General features: G+C 55.7%; 1 protein-coding gene across 2 annotated transcripts; it reads left to right on the forward strand.

Annotated features, from left to right (window-relative positions):
- Positions 1-1,863: 1,863 nt before the first annotated feature.
- On the forward strand, positions 1,864-10,880 carry FGF8 (fibroblast growth factor 8). Of its 2 annotated transcripts, none has more exons than XM_026102858.2 (5): positions 1,864-1,971; positions 2,058-2,094; positions 4,132-4,312; positions 7,935-8,041; positions 9,160-10,880. In XM_026102858.2, the coding sequence occupies exons 1-5, from the start codon at positions 1,940-1,942 to the stop codon at positions 9,445-9,447; spliced, it is 645 nt and encodes a 214-aa protein (XP_025958643.1). In that variant the 5' UTR covers positions 1,864-1,939; the 3' UTR covers positions 9,448-10,880. The 2 variants fall into 2 exon arrangements, with proteins under 2 accessions (XP_025958643.1, XP_025958644.1); XM_026102859.2 differs by having other exon boundaries at positions 4,165-4,312.
- The last annotated feature ends 10,593 nt before the right edge of the window (positions 10,881-21,473 follow it).

Genomic DNA, 21,473 nt, shown 5'->3' on the forward strand with positions numbered 1-21,473 from the left:
AGTCTTCCAGGTAAATGCAGGCTCAGGCAAAAGCTTCCCTGCACGTGTAGGAAACCCCCTCAGAAACATCCCTGCAGCCTTCTGCACCAAGAGAAAGGGCATAAAAGCGCACACAAGGCTACTGCTGCTGGGCATTTCTGTGGCCAGGAAGAGACGGTTGCCCCTGGGCAGGGGAAGGGGTCTAAAGATGGGCTGTGCCGGCTCAGCCTCACTGCACTGTGTGTTCGGCGGGTGTTTAACCCCGGGCACCGTGGCTGTCACAGCCCTCCTGGGGTGTGCGCCCAGGGCCGACGGCCAGCAGTGTTTCAGGGTGAAGGGAGAGGCGTGAGCCTGTGCAGGGGGCGCGTGTGGAGTGCGAAGCTGTGCGTGTGCATGCGAGTAGGGCTGTGTGTGCAAGGGCCCTGCATGTGCACATAGGGGCTGTGCGTGCGTGTGAGGAGGGGCTGTGTACAAAGTGTCTGAAGTGCTGTATGTACACGTGCTCGTGCATGGACATGCGTGCGCGAGGGCTGAGTGTGCATGAAGGGCTGTAGGAGGGCTGTGCACGAGCGCGTGTAGGGCTGTAACGTGTGTGTAGCAGGGCGGCGTGCGGCGGAAGCTCTCCGTGCGTGCGCATGTGTGTGCAGGGGGACAGTGTGCATGCGTGTGTGCGGGAGGGCTGTGCACGGGAGCGTGCAGGGCTGCGTGTGCGTGTGTGCAGCGGGGCTGTGCGTGTGTGCGCGTGCGGCGGCGCGGGTCCTCCGCTCTGTCACTCAGAGGCCGGCTGACAGGAGCTGCCTTTCCAGCGGCGGCAGATAGCGCTGATTGCTGATTCGAGGAAACAAAATAGCAATTGTAATTATGGGCTCTGATAAGATAAAGGAGGGCGCGGGCAGCGCGGGGACCGGCAGCGGGGCCCGGCCGGCAAATTAGCAGCTGTCACTCAGCGCCGAGCAGGCGGCGCCGGCCCCGGCCGCGGCCAGGTACCGGCCCCGGGGGCCGCGCGGCGCAGCCCCCGCCCCGGTGCGCAACAGGTGGCGGGGCCGGCAGAGCCGGGGCGCGATGCAGCCCGCGCTCGCCCTGCCGGGGCTGCGGGGCTGAGCGCCGGCCCCATGGCTCCGCGCCGCCGGCCCTGACGGCGCCCGCCCGCCCGCCAGGTAAGCGCCCGCCCGGCCGTCGGGGCGATGCCCGGGGGGGGGGGGGGGATGCCCGGGGGTGCCCCCCTCCCGGCGGGGGGATTTGCTCAGCGTGGCTCCCTCGCGAAACTGCCCCCCCCCCCGTTAATCCTTTTAACGTCTCGCACTCCCGAGGGGGGCTCGCGGGCTCTGCCCCAATCCACACCGGGCGGCGGCCCCCGGCGGGGGAACCGCGGCCCGGGCACCCCCCCAACCCTCCCGCCCTGAAACCCCGTTTCGCAGACGGGGAAACCGAGGCACGGGGCGGGGGGGGCCCTCGATGCCCGCGCGGAGCCGGAGCCGCCCGGCCGGGACCCTGCGCTTGGGCAGGTACTGGCGGGCCGGGCCGTCGCTCGCCGCGGGGGAGCCGCCGCCGCCGGGCGCCCTCCGCCCGCGGGCGGCCCCGGTGCCCGCTGCCCCCGCCGGGGCGCACGTGGGTGCCGCCCCCCGGGCCGGGTCGAGCCGGGCCGTGCCCGCCCCCGGGGCCGCGGGCCCGGCCTCCGTGCGTGCCGGGGCTGGCACCGGGGCCGCGCTCCCCTCCCCGGGGCCGGGGAGCGGAGCGGGGCGGGGGGCTCCCCGCGGCGGGGGGCTGCCGGCCGGGCGCCCCGGGGGCTGGGCGGGCGGGCGGGCGGGCCGGCGGGGGCCTTTCCCCTCTGTAGCCGCTTGTGCCCTCCTTTCCTCGGGGCGAGGACGCGCCGGCAGGGCGAGAGGAGCCGAGGCAGCGCCGCGCCCCCCGGGCGCTCCCCGCCGCCGGGCCCGGACTGCCGCCCCGCACCGGCGCCGCGATGGACCCCTGCTCCTCGCTCTTCAGCTACGTGTGAGTACCGGCAGACCCGGCCCTGCCCGCCCGGGCCCGCAGCCCCCCGTTCACACCTCTCTCCCGCTTTCTCTCCTCGCTCCCAGGTTAATGCACTTGTTCGTCCTCTGCCTGCAAGCCCAGGTAAGCGCCCGCCGCCCGGCTTTGTTCGCCCCTTGGGGAGGGGGGGCGCCCCGAAAGCTGCCACCCGGCCCCCCGCGGCCGCCGCGGAGCGCTCGGGGCTGGGGAGGGAGGAGGGAACAGCTTAAAACCCGGGAGACAAAAGTCGCCGGGCTGCGAGAGGCCGGGGCGGAGCGGCTCCCCCGGCCGCGGGCTGCAGCGGCGCGGCAGGAAGTGCCCGGCTTCCCGAGCAATTGCCCAGCGCTATTTTTAAGCAGTTTTAGGATTCCCCCCCACCACCCCCCCCAAGTCGCCCTGTGGATCCTCCCTCTTGTCTGGGGTGGTTTTCCTACGCAAAAAAGCAAAGTGGAATTAAGGGGGGGGGGGAAAAAAACCCACCTTCCTTACTAAAAAGTGTAGGTTTTGATTCGGCTTAAAATTGTCAGACTTCAGCATCGCTGGTTTGCATCGCCAGAGACAGAAGTGTCATGAATAGATTAAACAGCCGGGCAGAGCTTGTGCAACACCCGCATACCAGCAGGCACGCGTCGCTGGGAGCGGTGCGCTTTCAAACCCGGGGCGAAGCCCCCCTTCCCCGGAGATCACAGGTGCAGAAGCTTTGTTTAAAATCCTCCTAAGGGGTTTCTCTCTTTTTTTCTTTTGAAACTTGGAAAAAAATCGAGTTTCCAGCCCAAAAGCAAAGGGATCGAAGAGCTGGGAGTGAGCAGTTGTATAAAAACATAGCTGTAATATTTTGGAGTATGAGATGGAGACCAAATAGCAGCATGGCTAATGACCTCTCCTCCACATGGTACCCTCATCAGAGCCGGAGAGAGAATCCTGCCGCATTATCCAAAAACCATCTATAGGAAACACACATGCACAAGCAGAAGGAGAGGGAGAGAGATGACATTGTCAAGGGGAGATATCTATATAAAGTCAGCTTCGGGAGAGCAGCAGCTTTTCCTTTTATTGGGGTTTTTCTGTTGTTGTTGAAGTCGGGAGGAAATCTTCCCATCTGACGTGGGGGTGGCGGGGGGTAGTCCCAGCCTTGTGATGTTGAAAGGAGCCATCTCCCAACATTTGCTCAGAATACATCTTTATAAATGTCAGGGAGAAGCGAAACTTTCCAGACTTAAAAGAGAGATTTGAGACGAAGGGGGGAAAAGACTCCTGTGCAAGCCCGCGAGCCACGGCTGAGCCGGGGCGGGGGGTAGGTTTGGCTGGCCGAGAAAATCATTTAAAGCGCGTGCTCCTAACCGCAGGAGTGGCAGACTGGGTCCTGGAGGTGCTGGGCTCAGCTGCCGATCCGAGGCTAACGGGTTCGGAGCGCCGGGGCTGGGAAAAGCCCCACCGCAGGCACCAAACAGCTGGCTGTGGACGAGGGGCTGCATTTGCATGCGCCGCGTGTTAGTGTCCTTAGGTTTTCCTGCCCCTAAACACCCAGTCCGGGGCACGGTTTTCTTATAGCTCTTATACCTCCCAGCTCTACCTTATCTGTGAGCTCTGTATTTAAAGAGAGCTCAAAAAGTGGGGTGTTTGGAAGGCAATGAGGGACCCAGAAGGGTGGCAGTGGAAAGAGCTGGCGCAGAGGCTGGGGCGCGCGCCGGGGCAGGGGGAGCGGCAGCACGCTCCCGCGGAGGGCATGGAGGCTGGGACGGCTCCTTCGCTTCCTCGGGGGAAAAGCTGCTGCCCGCACGGCACGTTTCCCCCAGCTGCCCTCCAGAGCCTGGCCTTGGCTGCTGTCTGAGTTACTCCAGCGCCGACTGGGACTGCCGAGTCCTGGCGGGGCCAGCGAGTCACCTGCACCTCTGTGGTCAGGGCGCGTCTGGAGCCGGCTCGGTGAAGGGCTCCGAGTCCTGTCTCCCGTTGATGAATGCTCCTTCTCCTCGGGAGGCTTTGCCGGACCACCGCGGCACCCAGCAAGGCTGGCTCCATGCCGCCTCAGCCCGGCTGCCCAGTAAACCCCGGCCGGAGGCCAGAGATCTTTGCTCAGCCCATTCGCCCCTCTGAGGAGTAGAGATTGTAATGGTGCGTTGTATATTTTTTAATTTCCTAAAGGTAACTGTTCAGTCCCCACCTAATTTTACGCAGCATGTGAGGGAGCAGAGCCTGGTGACAGATCAGCTCAGCCGGCGGCTCGTCCGTACCTACCAGCTGTACAGCCGGACCAGCGGGAAACATGTGCAGATCTTGGACAACAAGAAAATCAATGCGATGGCGGAGGATGGGGATGTGCACGGTAAGGACACGCGCTGGGGGGGGCGGTGACGATGGGGAGGTGTTCACAGCGACTGATGATTTCCGTCCTGTTTGTTAGCCAGAATCGTTAAAATCGCTCGGCTCGTGGGGTTGTAAAGGGAGACCATGGGGGTCAGCGGCCGCGGGACTCGAGGTGAGGGCGTGCTGCCCGCGCCGAGGCAGGGACCAGTGCTCGCGGGCCGGGGTCCGGCCGGCTCTTCCTCTGCCGTCGTGTTTCGCACCCGACTTGGGGGTCGGGGATGCTGCTTGCTGAGCACCACAAGTCACGTCAGCACGGGGTTTTGCAGGGCTGCGAATCTTGGAGGTAAGGGAAGGAAAGAGAAACCCAAGACCCGCCCCCCCCAAATGGATGCACTGCTGCTTTGGAAACCTTCCCTAAATCAGGAGTGGCCAAACCAGCGTTTCCCTGCTACGCTCCCTGAATGCCTCCTTTCCAAATCAAACCCCGCGAGCGGAGGGTCGGTGAGGCAGCGGCCGCCGGCGCCAGACAAAGCCGGGGGGCTGCGCGGGCACCAGCACCCCCTCCCCGAGCCCCCAGTGCCCCCATCCCCGGGGGCCGCCGAGGCCGCTGCTTTGATCGCCCGCCTTAATGACACATTCGGACGGTCAAACGCCGCCCAGGGTCAGCAGTGTCAGCGGGTCCCGCTCCGCTGTGGGCCCCGGCCACGCTCCCCGGGAGCCCGGGGCGGCTGGCCTGATCCTGGCCCGGGTGCTCGCGGGAGGTGCCTGCGCTCGCGTGCCTTGTGCGTAGGAATCGCAACTGTTTTCCTTTGGTCTTAGCTGCAATTTCCCTTTCTTGCTTGGGGAGATTAGTAGAAACACTTTTCTTCCTTCCTTTCTTTTTTTCCCCTCTTTTTTTCTTCTTTGGCTGAAAATTTCATGCTGAACTTCAAAAGTCCGAGCGAAGCCTGGAGTCCGTGTACACGGTGCTCCGTATATATAACATTAATCTTCCAAATGAATTATTCTTATCCTCGAGCAGCTCTGGATCGAAAGGGCTTTAGCTAATTTCCCGAGCGAAAGCATAAAAAAAGCTCATCTTGTTTTAGACCTCTAATGCCTGGATTTTAAAAGGCAGTTAGTGCATATTTAAATAGCGACCAGGTTTAAATAAGGCCAGAAGGAGGGGACTAGCGGTGGCTTGAAAAACTCTATTAAAACATAATAAAAAAGGTTAAGCATTTGAAGAACTAAGGAGGAAAATGAGGGCTGATTTAAAGCAGAAAGAGAACAAGCAGTTTTTCAGATGTAAAGTTTTAAAAGAGTTTCAAGTCTGTAAATGTTAAAATAGAGGTTCAGGATTGTTCTATATGAATCTCCAGGGAGGCCCCCATGTCTGGAAGAACTATTAAAACGCTTCTTACTTTCACCTTTTTTAACATTTCCTGAATACTTTCTCCTCTTCGCAGTCCAGTTGGGGGATCAAGTGTGTCTCGCTGCATTTTTTCAGCATTTACGTAGCCACTTTCCCTTCAAAGTTTTAGCATGAAACATAATTTTAGTGGGATAAATCTGTCACTTAAGTGAAAGAATAGAGCTGAAAATGTTAAGCTCCCCCCTGAAAAGAAGGAAAAAAAAGACTCCCCCAAAATGGCATTTAGAAACCCACTTTTGAGGGGAAAAGAAAGCCCCCCTTTCCCAGGCCCTTCACTCTGTTTTTTTTTTTTTTTAATCTAATTTTTTGGGTGGGCGTGTAAAAGGGGGTTGATTTATTCTTGCAGATGACCCCTTTCCCCACGCTGACACTTTTACAGCCGACTTAACATCGAGCCCGGCGCTTTTGGTTATCTGTCTTAATTGTCAATATTTGATTGACTTTTTTTAATTCTGAGCAGCAGCGGATGGCCAGCGCGGCCGGGCTCGCGCCATGGTGCAAGCTGAAAGCGGCTGTAATCTGGATTAAACCTCTCCCTGAGATGGCTGGGAGGTGCCGCTTATTTATTTATTTATTTATTTATTTATTTATTTATTTATTTATTTATTTATTTCCTTGTGCGCGCGGGGCTTCCCCCTGCTTGGGGCCGGGGAATTGGGGTTTCGCCGGGGCTGGCTGGCCCATGCGGCAGGTCGCGCTTGCCCCGTGTCCCCGTTGTCACTGCGCCGCGGGCTGGGTGGCTCTGCGGCACAGCCGTAGGCAGGGAGCCGAGCCCGGCGGCCGGCTGTAAATCACGGCCATCCTTTGAGAGAGGCAGAAAGGGGAGCGATGGGCATCTCTGAAGCTGGGTTTTGTGCTCGCTGGTCCTGCGGCCACCCCTGCTCGCCTGCTTCCCTCCCTCCCTCCGCGCTCGCTCGAGCTCTCGGAAAGAAAAATCAATTCTCCTCAAACCTTTTACTCCCAGATCAATCCCCCCCTTCCCCAATGAACGGGGGTCCCTGTCTCGGCACTTCATTCATGGGTGGTGCCCGCGATGCTGCGCGAGGGATGCAGCATCGGACGTCGCAGGCGCAGACCCCGTGCAAGCAAAGGGAGGCGGTGGGGTTTGCTGCTGGCCTGGAGAGTGGTCTGGGTTATTTTAGCCTGTGCGTGTCCTTGCCCTCTTCTTTGCCTTTCGAAAGCATCCCCCTGCCAGGCTGCCCGCTGCAGAGCTGAATCGGTGGCTGAGCAGCGCAGGGCTGGTGCAGGAGCGAGCCGGGATGCTGCAGCCGCGACTGTGCGAGCTGCAGTCCGGGGAGCCGAGCAGCCCCGTGCAGCGGTCGGGGAGGAGGAATAAGGCAGTAGGGGCCGACTTGAGGCAAGAAGCGATGGGAGCAGCGAGGGTGCAGCCGGGACGGTCCTGGCTGGGTTTGCATCCCAGGCAGGGGGGAACCTTTGGTGCTTGGCTGCAGCGCAGCCGCCTGAGTCCCAGCCGAGCGAGAGGAGCTGTGCGGGCGCAGAGCAGTGCCGGTTGGGACAAGGCTGTCCCGTCCCATCCTCCCCCGTCCCCCGGGACCATGGGCCCTGGGGCTCAGGTTCCCAAGGCGGAGGCAGGGGATGGAAGGTGACAGGTCTATTTATAGGCAGCCCATCGACCCGGCGATTTGCATAGCTCCTTCAGAAGTAGATCGATGCCTGCATTAAAAAATTGAGACCAAATCAATACGCCCTCTCGACTCGCGCAAAGGTGAAAGGCATTAAAAGGGCGGCCGTACCCTTCACGCCTCCCCTGCCAGCTGCAAAGTCACCGCTCCTCCTGCAGCCCCGGCCCGGGAGGGAGCCGCAGAGCAGTGCGGGCTGCTGCCGAAGCCTCCCGCGTGCCGGCTGGCACAGCCCTGCCTCGGCTTGTGGGGTGGCCGGGCTGTTCTCCGTCTGCCTGCGCGTGTGCTCCTCCCATCCCGGGACGTGTTCAGGCCACTGGAGCCGTCGAGCCCTGTGATGTGGGCAAGGCAGCGCTGTGATCCCCCAGCACAGCGCAGGGTGGCACAGGGACTTGACCGAGGTCACGTGGGGACGCGGTGGTGGAGCAGAGGGGACCAGGCTGGCTCTTAACCTTATGTCCTGGCGTTAGGGCTATCTTTGGCCCATTTCCACCTTGGCTCGGAAAGCGCCTTTGGGTCCCCGTCCCTGCGCCTGCCGAGCCCCCGTGACCTCTCGCTCTCTCCTTCCTCCCCGCTGCTCTCGCCAGCCAAGCTCATCGTCGAGACGGACACCTTTGGGAGCCGCGTGCGCATCAAGGGGGCCGCCACGGGCTTCTACATCTGCATGAACAAGAAAGGGAAGCTGATCGGCAAGGTAGGACGGGGGGCTCCGGCGCCGGAGAGGCAGCCGGGGAAATGCCGTGGGCAGCCCGGCCTGGCAGGGGATGGAGCTTTCATGTGATACGTGGGGATGGGGAGGCTGGGATGGGGGGTTTCCTGGGGGCTCGGCCCACACGGGCTTTTGGGTAGCGGGGGCACGAGTCCGCGTGGCCTCCCAGGGGGAGCGAGGAGGGGCGAGCGGGTGCCGCGTGGGGCACATTCCTCCTATCTCCCTGGACAAATAGGCGGGTTGCTCCGCTATTCTCCCCGATTACATGGTACAAGCGGCAGGAATGTGAAGATGCTCCGTGGGGCAGGCCCTGAGGCCGGGCCCCGTCGCGCGCCTGTTAGTCACGCTCCTGCCGAGCCGTGGCACTCCCTCCCCGGGGGAGGTGGTGGGGGGGACCTGCGCTGTCCCCACGGGGCGGCAAATTTCCAGGAGGACTTGCCATTGTGGGTCCTCTCCAGGGTTGGTCTCATGGACAGTGTGGCCACCACGCGTCCCCTCCCTGGTCCCACTGGGCGCCTTGGCCAGCCTGGGATCTGCAGGCAGCTCTTCGTCATCCCTACGGATCCTGCATCCCCGGCCCCTTGCCTCCCATATTAAGCCCCTGGAGGGGGGTGGGATGGGTGGGCGAACTGCCCCAGGGACAGAGGGAGTCTGCATGTGGCCATGCCGGTGGGGGAACCCAGTCCGTGGTGGGGAGAGGACAGGAGCACCTAGGATGGGTAAAAGTCCCGTGCTGGGTGCAATGGGAACCAAGGCCGGATCAAGCACCGTGGTGGCTTGCAGCCGGTGCTAGCTGTGCCCAGCGTCCTGGGAGCCTAAGGATGGCACCATGCGGTAGCAACCGGGGACGTGAGCTCACGATGGGTGGCATCTGTCCCTGTGGCCTACAGTGCCTGCTCCGGCATGGACAGGCAGAGGGTGGCAGGAGGATGGCAGCTTTCGAAGAAGAAGTAGATCTGAGGCAATTCTGGCCTGTAGGGGAAGAGGTGGGAAAGGTGCCCAGAAGCACCAACCACCCCACAGCCTGTCCAGCGCGGGGTGGCCAGAAGAAACTCCCCGGCCGAGCCCCCTCATGCTGAAACGTCTCTCCCTGTCCCGCTCAGAGCAACGGCAAAGGCAAGGACTGCGTCTTCACGGAGATCGTCCTGGAGAACAACTACACGGCGCTGCAGAACGCCAAGTACGAGGGCTGGTACATGGCCTTCACCCGCAAGGGCCGCCCGCGCAAGGGCTCCAAGACCCGGCAGCACCAGCGCGAGGTCCACTTCATGAAGCGCCTTCCCAAGGGCCACCAGACCACCGAGCCCCACAGACGCTTTGAGTTCCTCAACTACCCTTTTAACCGGAGGAGTAAAAGGACTAGAAACTCCAGCGCCAAGGCGGGCCCTTGACCTGCCCTCGCCTGTCGCTGGAGGACTCTCCTAGGAGCTCGGACTATAAGTAGAGACTTTCCCGTATGGTTACTAAAAAAGAAAGGGATGGGGGGGAAAGGAAGAAAAAAAATACCTGCTCTAGTTGTTGATAACTTTGGGGGTTTGTTTTGTTTTTACAAAAAAAATAAGGAAAAAAGAGAAAAAGGAACAGAGGCTCTATTTTTGTATTCCAGCTTTAAAAGAAACGAAATGTTCAAAGACTTGTGAAGCGGGGCAAATCCCTTCACTTAGAAATGTGCTAGTCTGTTTGGGGTCGCGTTTTTGTTTTGTATTTTTGTAGCTCTAGGGGGAAAAGAGTGGGGAAAAAATCGCCGTTTAAAACAAACAAGCAAAAACAAAAAATCATGTCCAAATCTGAGAGCAGTGATGATACCGAAATGAACTGAATTAATGCTTGCCAGAGAAGATGGAGAAGTCAGCAAATAAGGGGAGGGGACGAAATTCGGAGGAGGCCTGAGGACTCCTGGGTCCTTTACGCAGCCTCCGTGGATGCATGGGGACTGCCTGATCGGGGCTGACCACAGCACCCGTTGCAGGTTAGGACCGCTGAATGTTTTCCCTCCTCCAATGTACCTATGTCTCGAGCTGAGTGAGCGGTTGTTGGGAGCTCTTTGGATCCTTCAGAAAACACTGCTGGCTTCCCAACTCTGCTATTTTTCCTAAGGTGCGGACGGGGTGAATGGATGCCCTGGAGAAAGTCCTGAATTGACTCAGTACCTCTTACCCACGAGAGCATCCTTGGCATTATTTTTAAGCTACTAAGGTGAGGCAGTAGGTGATGACTGCCATGGAACAGGCTGGTTACTGGTATTTTTTTTTCCATGTGGAAAATGTGAACTCTTCACCAAAACTTGTTTATTTTTTTATTTTTTTAATTTTTATTTTCTATCAATCAGATGGAAATTTTCATCCTTCAGATTAAAAAGAAAGTGTTTTAAAATTGCTTTGTAGCCATTTGGGGCTTTTTTTGTCACAATGCTCAGTTTACGGTTGACACTTCACCTTTCAGCTGTCTCTTTCAGGTTTGCTCTCTTGAGAAACACTGCCTTCCTTCCTTCTAGGAAAGAGGTGGTTTTCTTTTTTTTTTCTTTTTTTTCTTTTTTTTTTTTAATAAAATCTAATGACAGAAGCATAGTTTCCTATTTAAAAACTCTTGCCTGAAGACCCGCAGCCAGCCCAGCTCTGAGCACGCTGCCCTGGGACTGCTCCTCTCCCCGAAGGGTTAAAGCAATTATTGTTAATGGGGAGGGCAAACAAAGACACTGGATAGGAGCCAGGACCAGGGGTGACTTTTCATCCCATCTTTTTGATTGTTTGTTTGTTTCTTTTTGTTTCCTTGAGGATTTTTTTTGGTTGTGTACAAATTTAATATTAAATGACTGAAATATTTATTTAATATGTGCATTAAAAATTTGTATTAGTCTACACGAGCCTGCCTGCTTTCCAGGGAGGGGCTGGGAATGGTGAGGCTGAAGGATGGAGAGGTGCAGGATGGGGCTGAGATGGGAAGTGGGAGGATGCCCCAGGACCACAGGCCCAGCTGGGTCTTGTGGAAATAGTTTTTTTTCTTCTTCTTCTTTTTTTCTTCTTGCAGCAAATTCCCTGTTTAATGGGTGGATGCCATCTCCCTGCCCTGTGGGGACAGTCTCCTTCCAGGCTGAGCTGGGACATACCGTAATGGAGACAAAGCTTTGACCCGGGCCTGTGGTTTAGGTGTCAGATGAGGCTTTTGAAAAGAGCCCGTTTCTGCTCCCCTCCAGCCCAGAGGCAGCTTTTGTGGAGCGCTCGGTGCCATGTAAACCAAAACGGGCTGTTGGATCCCTGCCTCCGGTGCTGGGTCTTGCTCCAAGGAGCCAGCGGGGGAATTTGCCCCCATGTTCAAAGCAGGGACCATGTTGTCCCCTCCTGGGGCTGAGCAGCCCTCGGGAACTGATGGTTGGTTCCTGGAGTGGTGCTGGTGCAGAGCAGGCATATTGCGTTCTCAGCCGGATATGGAAGGATGCAAGAACAGAATTGTTAAATAAAAATGCAGAAGTGGAGCAGGCTCTTGGGGTGAGGGTCTCGTTGCCCTTGGTGCCAGCCCTGTTGCTGCTGCCACCATCATGGGGTGTCCACACAGGCAGGGACTTGTCTGCAAGGCCTGAGCTTGAGCCATCCCCGGCTGATGCTGCAGGCTGGGCTGATGTGCCATGATCTGGGCTGAGCTGCCAATATATATCCTTAATTTCAGAAAGGAAACCTCAGGGGCTGAGTGCTGGGCCTTGCTCTACGTCTGAGCATCACTGATGTCCCGCGGAGCCTGTGGGCGATGCTTGCCCCACGGGACAACTCTGCTAAAGGTGGAGGGTGTTTGCCTGGCTGTCCTTTGAGGGACCCATGGGCTGGAGAAGCCCGGAGCGGACAGCCTGGGACAAGCCCATGCTGTGGTCTCCAGGCTGCAGGGAATAAAAGTGAATGGCTCCTGGCCCATCCCAGGTCAGAGATGGTGTTTGATAGTCCTTAATGGGTGCTTTTCTTTCATTAATTTGTCTAATTGCTTTTCCTAATGGCTCTGTGAACCCCGGTTGAATTGGTGCTGGGCTGCTGCTCCAGGTAAGGGTGGTAGGACTGGTTCCCCAAGGGTCAACAGACCTTCCCACTGGTGGGAAGTGGACAGTGCGGGAAGGGGATAGCACGGTTGCTCAGCCTCTGGCCAGGCTGGCCCCCTGTCCCCGGAGCAGCAGACAGCCAGCGTCTGGGTCACCAGTGTCCCAGGGCTGGGAGGATGCGAGGGCTCGAGCCCAGGGCCGGACACTGTGCGTGTCCTCACCGCCGCTCCGCACCACGTGCTGGTCCCCTGGCTTGTGCCATCTGCCACAGCCTGCTTTTGGGAAAGGTGCCCAGGCCTGGCTCCTGGGAAAGCATCCCCTGCTTTCGCAGGTAAGCTGGTCCAGTGGTTAATTAGCCCCTTTTCATTAAAAGGCTTTGGGTTGCCATACTGCCCAGGAGCACTACAATTTGGGCCTTTGTTTATTGCTTGAATTTGTCTAGCCCCAGCTTCCAGCCAGCAAATGTTGTTTTGCCTTTGCTTGGAAGATTAAAGAGCCCACTGCTACTTAGTTAATGAGTAAGTGAATTAATTAATGACTCCTCATACCCTGTCCCTGCACTGATACCGTGTGGTCCCTGGCCTGACTGGAGCAGCTTGCACCCTTCCCAGTAGCCTGGGCCCCGTAGGGTACTGGGAGCTCCCACCACCCAGAGATGGGGACGGTCTCTGATACTTCTTGCTGTTTCCCCAGGCATATGGGCTTCAGAAACCCTGTCTGCTGGTCAAACACATGGGGTCAAGCATCAGCCCTCACGTGTGCCAGGGAACCAGAGATGCTTCCCGCCTGCTTCATCAACAGGAGATGTGTGTGTGTGGACCAAGCTTAAGAATCATGGGTCTGCAAGACACTGGGTGAGGGCTGGACTCAGGAAAGCACTGGGGACTGGAGGCTTTGGAGGTGGGCATTTCCTTCCCTTAGCTCATGCTTTTGGCATGGGTGTTTTGGGGAGAAACTCCCACTCTTGAGTAGTGGGGAGGAGGAGCCCAGCTTTCCAGGTCTCCCCCCAGTGAGGATTTGGGAAGCTGGGATGGGGGAGCCGGCAGAGTGGCAAGGATGAGCTTTGAATTAGCAAATTCCTCGCGATAGAGGAATCATCCCTACTCTTTGCTGCACGGTCCCGTCTGGACACAGGCAGGGCAGGCGGAGCGAAGAGGCCCAGAGCAGAGCGAAGGTCGGGAGAGTCTGCCTCACTGGATGGGACCAGGAAGCCCGGCTGGTCCAGCCAGCCAGCGTGGGGTAGGAGGAAATACGCCTGCGTTGCCTGAACACGCTGGGGCAACGCCAGGGAGGGAGGAGAGCTATTTTCAGGTCAAACATGGCTCTGGAAGAGAAAAGATAGGTGAGCAGAACTAAATCGAAGTGGCAAGAAGAGGGCTACAGACTGCCAGAGTGGGGGAGCATGTGGAAAAGCCAAAAATGGGAGCCAGAGCATGCGCTGGTGAGGCCCCAGAGCCCTTGCCCAGCTGCCTTCCCCCACTGCACCAGGGTTGATTGACTAGCCCCAAATTTTGGCAACATGGTTTCTACTCGCATCCCCTCCCTTAAGGAATAAACACTGTCGGTCTTTGCTGCACAGCCAACCCATGGGAGCTTCTCTGCCAGGTCTGGTTGAAGAAGGCACCTGGTAAGCAGGGTGGGCTGCAGGGTGCCGCAGCAGGGCCAGGGCTCGCCGGGGCTCTCTTGGGCATGCCCCAGCTCGGGAAGAAGGACCAGGGTGTTTGTTTATTGCATGAGGCTCAGCTTTCAAACATCTCCCTGCCATCCCCATCCCCCTCCTTTAATTAATTCTGGGTAAGAAGTCCTGGCTTTATTGTGCCACTGAGCTGAGGGCTCCCTGTGGGAAAAGTCACACCTTCTGAACAGCTTCTGATACCATGCAAATGAAGGACAAGTCCAGGAAACGCTTTCATCTCGGACCTGTCCAGCCCCCTGCCCATTAATTACACACATTTCATTTGTGTGAGAGCAATTCCTCTCGGAGAGGGGGCGGGAGACGGCTGTGGCTTGTGGATCATCTTGGCCACACTCTCTAAAGACCCCTCCTTGGAAGGGAGTTTATAGCCAGAAACAGAGATACTCAGGGGCTCAGTGGGAGATCCCAAATTTCTGCTCTCACACAGCCAGTCCAGATCAAACTGGCTCATTCCACGGGCTGGCAGGTCTCATTCTGCCAGTGGAGAGGGCTCAGCACTGCCCTGCACCCTGCTTGGTGCCAGCGAGGCCCCAGCCATGGTCCCTGTGTCATCCACAGTGACCCGAGTGCCGTGGGAGCATCCTGGAGGGAGGTGCAGGTTGGACCAGAAATGAGCTCACTGCTTTCCTCTCCCAAGCAAGCGACTCTCCAGGCCCAGGATCTTATGAGAAGGGTATTTTTGGGTAGAGTGGCCATGAAGTGATCCCTGTGTAATGAAACGTCTTTTGGTGCTGCCTCTTAAATATATGTGTTGTGAAACTGCTTTGTGCTGTGGCAGGGCACGGGGCCTTCTTGGCCATGCATGGACCAGATCTTATTCTCCTCTTGAGCCTTTCTTTCTCTCTGCTCCCCTTGTTTCCATGAGACCTCTCTGAACCCAGGTGTCCCCAGCTCAGCTGCAGCTGAAGGCACCTCCAGCCTGACTCTAGTTTGCCTGGGGCTGATAAGGAGAGTCTGGCCCTAGATCCCGGAGAAGACCCAGTGTGGGGATGTGGAGTGCAGTGGGTTTTCACAGCCTGTTTCCTGGCCATGATAATAACACTTAGCACTTCTGTAGCACCTGGGTGCTCCAAGCACCTACACATCTGCTCCTCATTACCACTCTGCTTCCCATTTGCAGCGTCTCTGCCCCCTCCCCACACACACCTACAGCAGTAACAGCTTTCCCCTAGAAACGGGGGATTACCCCACAACTTTCCTCTTGGAAATTGCCTTTGGGGCAGGGTGCCAAGGAGCTGTGGCCATATTTTGCTCTGGTGTAAGCAGCTTGGGGTGACCACCATAGCTTTGTTGCAGAAGACCCTCGATGGCCAGGTTAGCCTTATCTTTGGGTGAGGAGGCACAGTATGTGTCCTCTGGTGTGACAACCCACATGCCTTGTAACATGTCTGCGCACTGGCCCTGTCCCACTGGCTGGAGGACCTACCACATACGAGAGGGCTTGTGTGTGGATGGGTAGGAATTACATTTAACACCTGAATAACAGCCTGGATTATTTTACAAAGAAACCTACTTTATATGCCCTATACTGAGGATAGGGGTGATTTGGGGTTTGTGAGACTTGCATCACCCCTGCTGTTTTCATAGTGGTTGCAGCACTAGAAGGTCCCTCTGGGGACATCAGACACGATGGCTGTGGTGCAATCTGTGGTGGCAAACTCCTAAGCCAGAGGCTGATGTATACAAGGCTGTGTGGGGAAGAACTGCTTTAGCCATGCCGAGGTATTGCTTGCTCTGCTAAGCCCGTGCTCTCTGTCGCTGCAGGCTGGAAATGGGGATGCTGGTGGCAGACAGAGCCTCGCTGGTTCAGCAGGGGTCTGATCCGCACTCTGTCTCTGGAAGCTCCTATGCCGTTTGATCCTTCTGTTCAGCTGTGGCATAACACCTTTCAGCCACTGCTGTGGCCCTGCAAGCTCACACCATCGGCAGGTCCTTTTCAGGGTCCCTGGACCTTCCTCTCCTGCCAGTATGGCCTATAGCCTTTTCTTCTCTCTTACAGAGCTTTTATAACAGAAGGAGAAACCTCGCCTGGCTCTTGTTGTGCTTGTTTTGCCATGCTTATTCTTCACACTGTAGCCGCACATTGCAGTGGCTGGAGTCTCTTTTCTTTAATGGGCTGTTCACACAGTGAATAGCAGCTCTTGCCCCACAGACCTGCTGTTTTGTATGGTCAACTGTAGCAGGTGGCACAAGCCAGCTCCGTAGACCTGACCACTCTCACAAGTTTGGTTGCTGTCATGGTGCAGGAAAGTCCCTGGATAGGTTTTGAGGGAGGACTGGAAGGTGTCCCTATGGGTGTTCATGGCAAATATGAGCAGGGCAGCCCAGGAGAAAAAAACTGTATTTAGAAAGGCCAAAACAAACCCCTAAATGTGCAGGAGTAGCTGAATGCAGGATGGCAAGGCCTGGACCATGCATTGATAGGGGCAGAACCTCTCCTGAGATGCGAGACAGACCTCCAGCACCAGCTTTATTTGTGTGATCAGGCCCCAGGGCATGGCCACGCTCCCCATCACCCCCATGAGAAGCAGCTGCCCAGCTGGGAGCCGGCCCTTTGGTAATGGCCTGCGAATTTCCCTGGGCTCTGTTAATTGCCGCCCGGCTGCTAGTTACAACTCCGAGTCAATAGCAGGGAGTGTTGGGCTCTGCAAAACAACCCCTTGAAATCAGTTGTTATCCCAATTAACAACCAGTTTGGCTTCAGTTCAGGCTGTTAACCATCAAACAGCTAACTGCTGGTAATGATTGATTTCTCAGCAGTTGTGGCTGCAGTGGAGGAGCCAACCTGTTTCACAAAATGCCATTAAAGCCAAGACTTTGTGAATGCAACTGGCTCAGGCAAACATTAGAGCCTGCTGTCCCTTACAGACAAGCCGAGCAGACAAGGCAATGGCAAGGATTTCTACCCGTTCTGATTAAAGCATGGGTCAGCCAGGCGTATTAGGGTGGACTGGCAGCTAGCGGGCCAGCACTGCCACCATACCATGCTCCAGGTAGGTAACAGCTGCTTGTGCCTGTGGAGCATCATGGCATTTAAGGCATCCCATGGAGGGAGATTGCTCTGTGTCCAGCTCTCTTCCACATTTTCTGTCCTAGCCAGTGGATCTGCAAAGATTAATTTGTCCAGTTTTGATGTTCAGGTGCTTCCACAAATCAGCCAGACTATTTCCATCTGCACAGCTCAGTGGGAACTTGCACGTGGAGAGCAATTCCCATCAGCATATGCAAGCCTGGGAATGCCTCCAGAGCAGCCTGGCATCTTGGCCTGTGTCTGTGAGCAATGTAGACTCATCTGCAGAGGTGAGTATCCATATTAAAATAATAAAATGTTCTTTGAGTCCTCGGGAAGGCTGACAGTCTGGGGCTCAGGCGGGGTTTCGCTTAAGATACTGTTCAGATATTAATCCGTTTCCCTGCTTGCCCAACTCTGCTGTGCACTGGTGGCTTGGTTCTAACACAGTGCTGATGCTACATCAAGGGATTTGCTGGGATGTTTTTTCTCTGTGATCAAAGTGGCCGATTCAAGCTGTAGCATGTATGGGGAGGAGGGAGACAGCCACCTGTTGTGGAAATACTTTGAAAATGCAGAGGACCCATTGCAGAGGTGGAAGCCTGTTGACCTTGTGAAATGTACACTCAGACTGCACTGGGTAGCAGAGCGGCACAGGGCTGGGAGTGAGGGCTGCGACGTAAAACGCTATGCTCCTCAAGGATCTGGAGTGGAGAGCAGCCAGGTACCTGTGCTCCTGCCAGGGCCTTGGCACCGGACCCTTAGCTCTGTTTTTGAAACTGGGCGCTGATGTCTTTCAGCAGGACACAGGCACCCAGGTCCCACATTGATGCTTCGAAGATTTTCCCCGAAGGTTCTTCCAAGTGCAGATCTTCTCCCCTCCGGTGCCATGCCTTTGCAGTCCTTTCATGGGAGACATAATCATCCCAGATTCCCAGCACAGTGCATGTTTTTTCATAATTGGCCATACTAGATATTCCCCATGCAAATAGGACAAAGATACTTATTTTATCACGTATCTACTAAAAATACCATTGTCCTCTCCTGCTGTGGTTACCTTGCCACCCCTATTGCTAAGTCTGAGGTGGCCAGGTTGCTGCCTGGGACTCCCCATGTGCTGGAAGTGCATGAGCAGTGAGCTTCTGCATCCTGGGAATCAGTCAGGATTTCTCCTTCTTCTCTATCCTTGGAGAATTAGATTCTCAGAGATGGGGGGGGGGGGGGGGGGGAAATAAGAGCACTGGAGTAAGCAGAAGACCTGAGAATCCAGCTTTACAGCCCCTCAGGTCTATGAGCAAATGTCTTATCTGCAGGCTGTGTATTTATTTAATTGTCTGGGCTAAATACAGCAATTCTGACCAGTACATCTTCTGTTTCTCATTCTTCTTGCAGCTTTTGCTAAATGCATCCTTCCAGGGGATGGTGATCGGTGCCTCTCACCTGCTGCAACTGGATGAGATTTGCCTGCTCAGGCTTTTTGCGTAAAACGGAGAAGGTCAATTACAAACAGAAAAGGTTGGTTTTGCTGGGGGCTTTTTTTAGACACTGAAAATGCTCTGTCATCAGGAGCCTGGCTTAGCTTTCAGCAGCCAACAAAGCTGAGCCAAACTCTCAGCAGAGAATTCAGCAGGAGAAGCAGCACAAACTTTCCAGGGTTATTTTGTTGAAGTCCCACATCCTCATTCCTCCTTATAACTTGTACCATGACAGCCAATGCTTTTCTGGGCTCTGCTCAGACACTCAGACACAGAGTAAGCCCGGAAGAGCTTACAGTCGGAGCTGAAAAGAGGTGGCAAAACCCCATTTGAGAGAGGAAGGGGGAAACCAATGCGCAGAAAGATGAAGATCCAAAAGGACTCATGGCAGAGCTGAGAATCACCTGAATCAATCCACAAGACACCAGAAAAGGTATGGAAGTGATCCAATGGGGGAAGCAATGTATATATCAATAATTGGCACTGTAAATTAAGTATAAAACCACAAAACCGATCTCTTTCTAAACCTCACATCTGATTCTCTGTCTGAGTGAAGGTTGGACCCTGTCCCAGATCCCAGCTGGAAGGAACCTGCTTTTGTACTTGAACAGATTTTAAGGCCGGGGGATGATTCTGACTGTCAGGACCAGTCTTCTGCAAAGTAAGAGACTCTTGCTCAGTGTCTTCTGAGTGAAGGCCATAGACCTTGTTTGAGGAAAAGGAAAGAAGGATATACAGCACTGATTTGGTATTTCAGTATTATTTGGTATCTCTGGTCTGAAATTACCTAACTTCAATTTAGGGCACTTGATCTTGTGCCCTTCTCTTCCAGCTTACAGAGCCAGACAACTTGACCAGGCTTCTGCAGGCCCTGAGAGCAGGTTTTCCAGGCCTTGCGGAGCTCCTGTGGCTATTGTTCAAGCTGATTCCAGTCTATCAATTGGAAATGAAGTGAAGCCAAACAATTGGCTCTTGTGAAGTGGAGCTGAGCGATCTGGCCGTGGTGTCTGACATTGGCTTGGTTGTGTCCAGGATCTTGGGGACCAAATGATGCAGTGACCACCCACAGGAATAATCTCCCCCTGCTCAGGGCTGATGTTTCCCGAGAGGTGCTTGCAGGGATTTTCCAAAGTGGTTGAAACTGACTGTGGAGCTGCAACCCTCATTCGTCTGGGGCCATTACAACCCCAGTCTATTCTGAGGGACAAAGGCAGGGATGGTCCCTGTGGGAGGTGCGTAGTTACAATCTCCTGTCCATTGCCTGCTACAACTTAGGCAAAAGCTGCAGCACATCTCTAAAGCAACGGTAGCATTTCTTTTATAAAGCATACTGAAATCTTGAAACTCAGTTGTCCAAGAGGACTCAGTCTTTGGCCATTCAAATAGCAGTTGGTAAAGTTTGAGCTGTGTTTTGCTCTCAGTTACAGGGGGGTAAATCCACAGTCATTCTTTTGACTTCAGTGGCATCACTCTGGATTAGTTCAGATGGGAGTGGAGTTGGTTTTACCTGCTTATCCTGAATGGCCATATTTGCAAAGTTCTGTACTAAACCACCACAGGGACAGCAAAGAGCATATAGGTTTTCATATAGCCAAAGATTTTGGCAGAATCCATGTTTTGAAGAGCTGGTCTCCATCCTCAGACATTGCCCTGGAGCACTTCCTTAGGAGTGGCTGAAGGATGGAGGGGGGCATGACTGGGTAGGGAGAGGAAAGGACAGTGTCCTGAAAACCATGAATTTGCTAGGGCATGATTGCTGCTTGTTGCAAGAGGTGCAGCACCTGTCAGCCTCACTGACCTGATTCCCGCAGCTATCACGTCCTTTGTAAAAATTGTTAATAAGAAAATCTGTTTCCGGCTAATCCCTGCTGGCTGGTGAAGGGGCATACTCATCCCCCCCACCAAAGCACTGGGGGGAACAGGAGGGGAGAGAGGTGGTTGATGACACATGCTGAGGCCTTGCAGCCTCTGTTGCGGGGCCAGCGAAGTGTCTGCACTTCACTTCCACTCAGACAGATCATTGCGAGGAGCTGAGGGTTTCACCACCTCCCCCCATAGAGCCGCAGGTTCGCCTTGCACTTGACATCAGTGCAGAAGGATTACTTGCGCTCGATGACTGTCTCTAGCAAAGCAGCAGTCTGTCCTCCATGAAAACTCCCCTCTGGCCTTTTGGAAGAAGAAGATTTACTGTTCCCAGTGCAAGGCTGAACATCAGGGCCTGCTGCTGGGGCAGTGGTGGGATGCTGAGGTTACTTCAGATGGGCAACGCTGCCAGCTGGTGCAGAAAGATGCGGCAGCCCCAATACTACTGTGGGTCCAAGCACTCCAGTCACCAGTCAGGGCTCCCCAAATCAAGTTTTGGGTTCCCTGGGGGGAACCAGCCTGTCACAGCATCAGCAAAGATGAGAAATGTCCCTATGGCGAGGAGAAAAGTCAAGGCTGAGATTTTTTCACCTAGTCACAAGGCTCCACGAGCTGGGATTTTGGACGAACTCTCAGCTGTGACTTGGGACCCCCTCATACATGATGAAGACATGATGCTTCTTTTGTGTTTGCTGCCTAAGACGTGGGATGCTCTCTTGTGATGTGAGCAAAGTGACAAGGTGCAGAGTTGATAAGGGAAGCAGGAACCTGGGTAAGTCCCAGAAAACTCGGATGGAGATGGAGGATCGTTCTTTGTCAGCCAGCCATGCTCACCTGTGGCAAAGGGGAGGAGGAAGGTGTGGGTCTGACCCTAGCATGCTCTAAAATACGTTCCCTGGGAATGAATGTCCATGGAGAGAAAAGGAAATCTAGTGCCAAACAGCCAGGGAAGCACATAGGCTTTTAATCCTCCTGTCACCTCAAGGGCAGCCAGAGGGGACAAATGAGAAAACCCTGCTATCGAACTAGATGAACTGCCAGTGGGCCACTTCAGGGGACCCTCCCTTAGGAAAACAAGGGGGAGGCAAAACCCCAGTGATGTGGGCAGCTATTTCGTGGCTACTCTGCCAGGTAGCACCTGCAGCTTACTGTTTGTCAGCTGGTCTGCTCCAACCCAGAGCTGGGCATGTTCCATGGCATGGCGAGCCTGGCCGGACCCTGTCCTACTGCCGTGGTTCAGAGGAGCTCCACTGACTTCTCTGGGGAGATGTCCAGCACCAAGATCAGAATCTGCTCTGCGATCTGGGAGACATCACAGGTACTGTGCACTCAAAACGTCATTACTCACGGTG

Source organism: Dromaius novaehollandiae, chromosome 6 (assembly GCF_036370855.1).
Source record: "Dromaius novaehollandiae isolate bDroNov1 chromosome 6, bDroNov1.hap1, whole genome shotgun sequence".
Classification (NCBI taxonomy): domain Eukaryota; kingdom Metazoa; phylum Chordata; class Aves; order Casuariiformes; family Dromaiidae; genus Dromaius; species Dromaius novaehollandiae.

Excerpts from the sequence above, each read along its gene's own strand:
- FGF8 (XM_026102858.2), top strand. The coding sequence starts at position 1,940 with ATGGACCCCTGCTCCTCGCTCTTCAGCTACGT. Across the intron at positions 2,095-4,131 it reads TCCTCTGCCTGCAAGCCCAG|GTAACTGTTCAGTCCCCACC; the intron begins GTAAGCGCCCGC and ends AATTTCCTAAAG. Across the intron at positions 4,313-7,934 it reads GGAGGATGGGGATGTGCACG|CCAAGCTCATCGTCGAGACG; the intron begins GTAAGGACACGC and ends TGCTCTCGCCAG.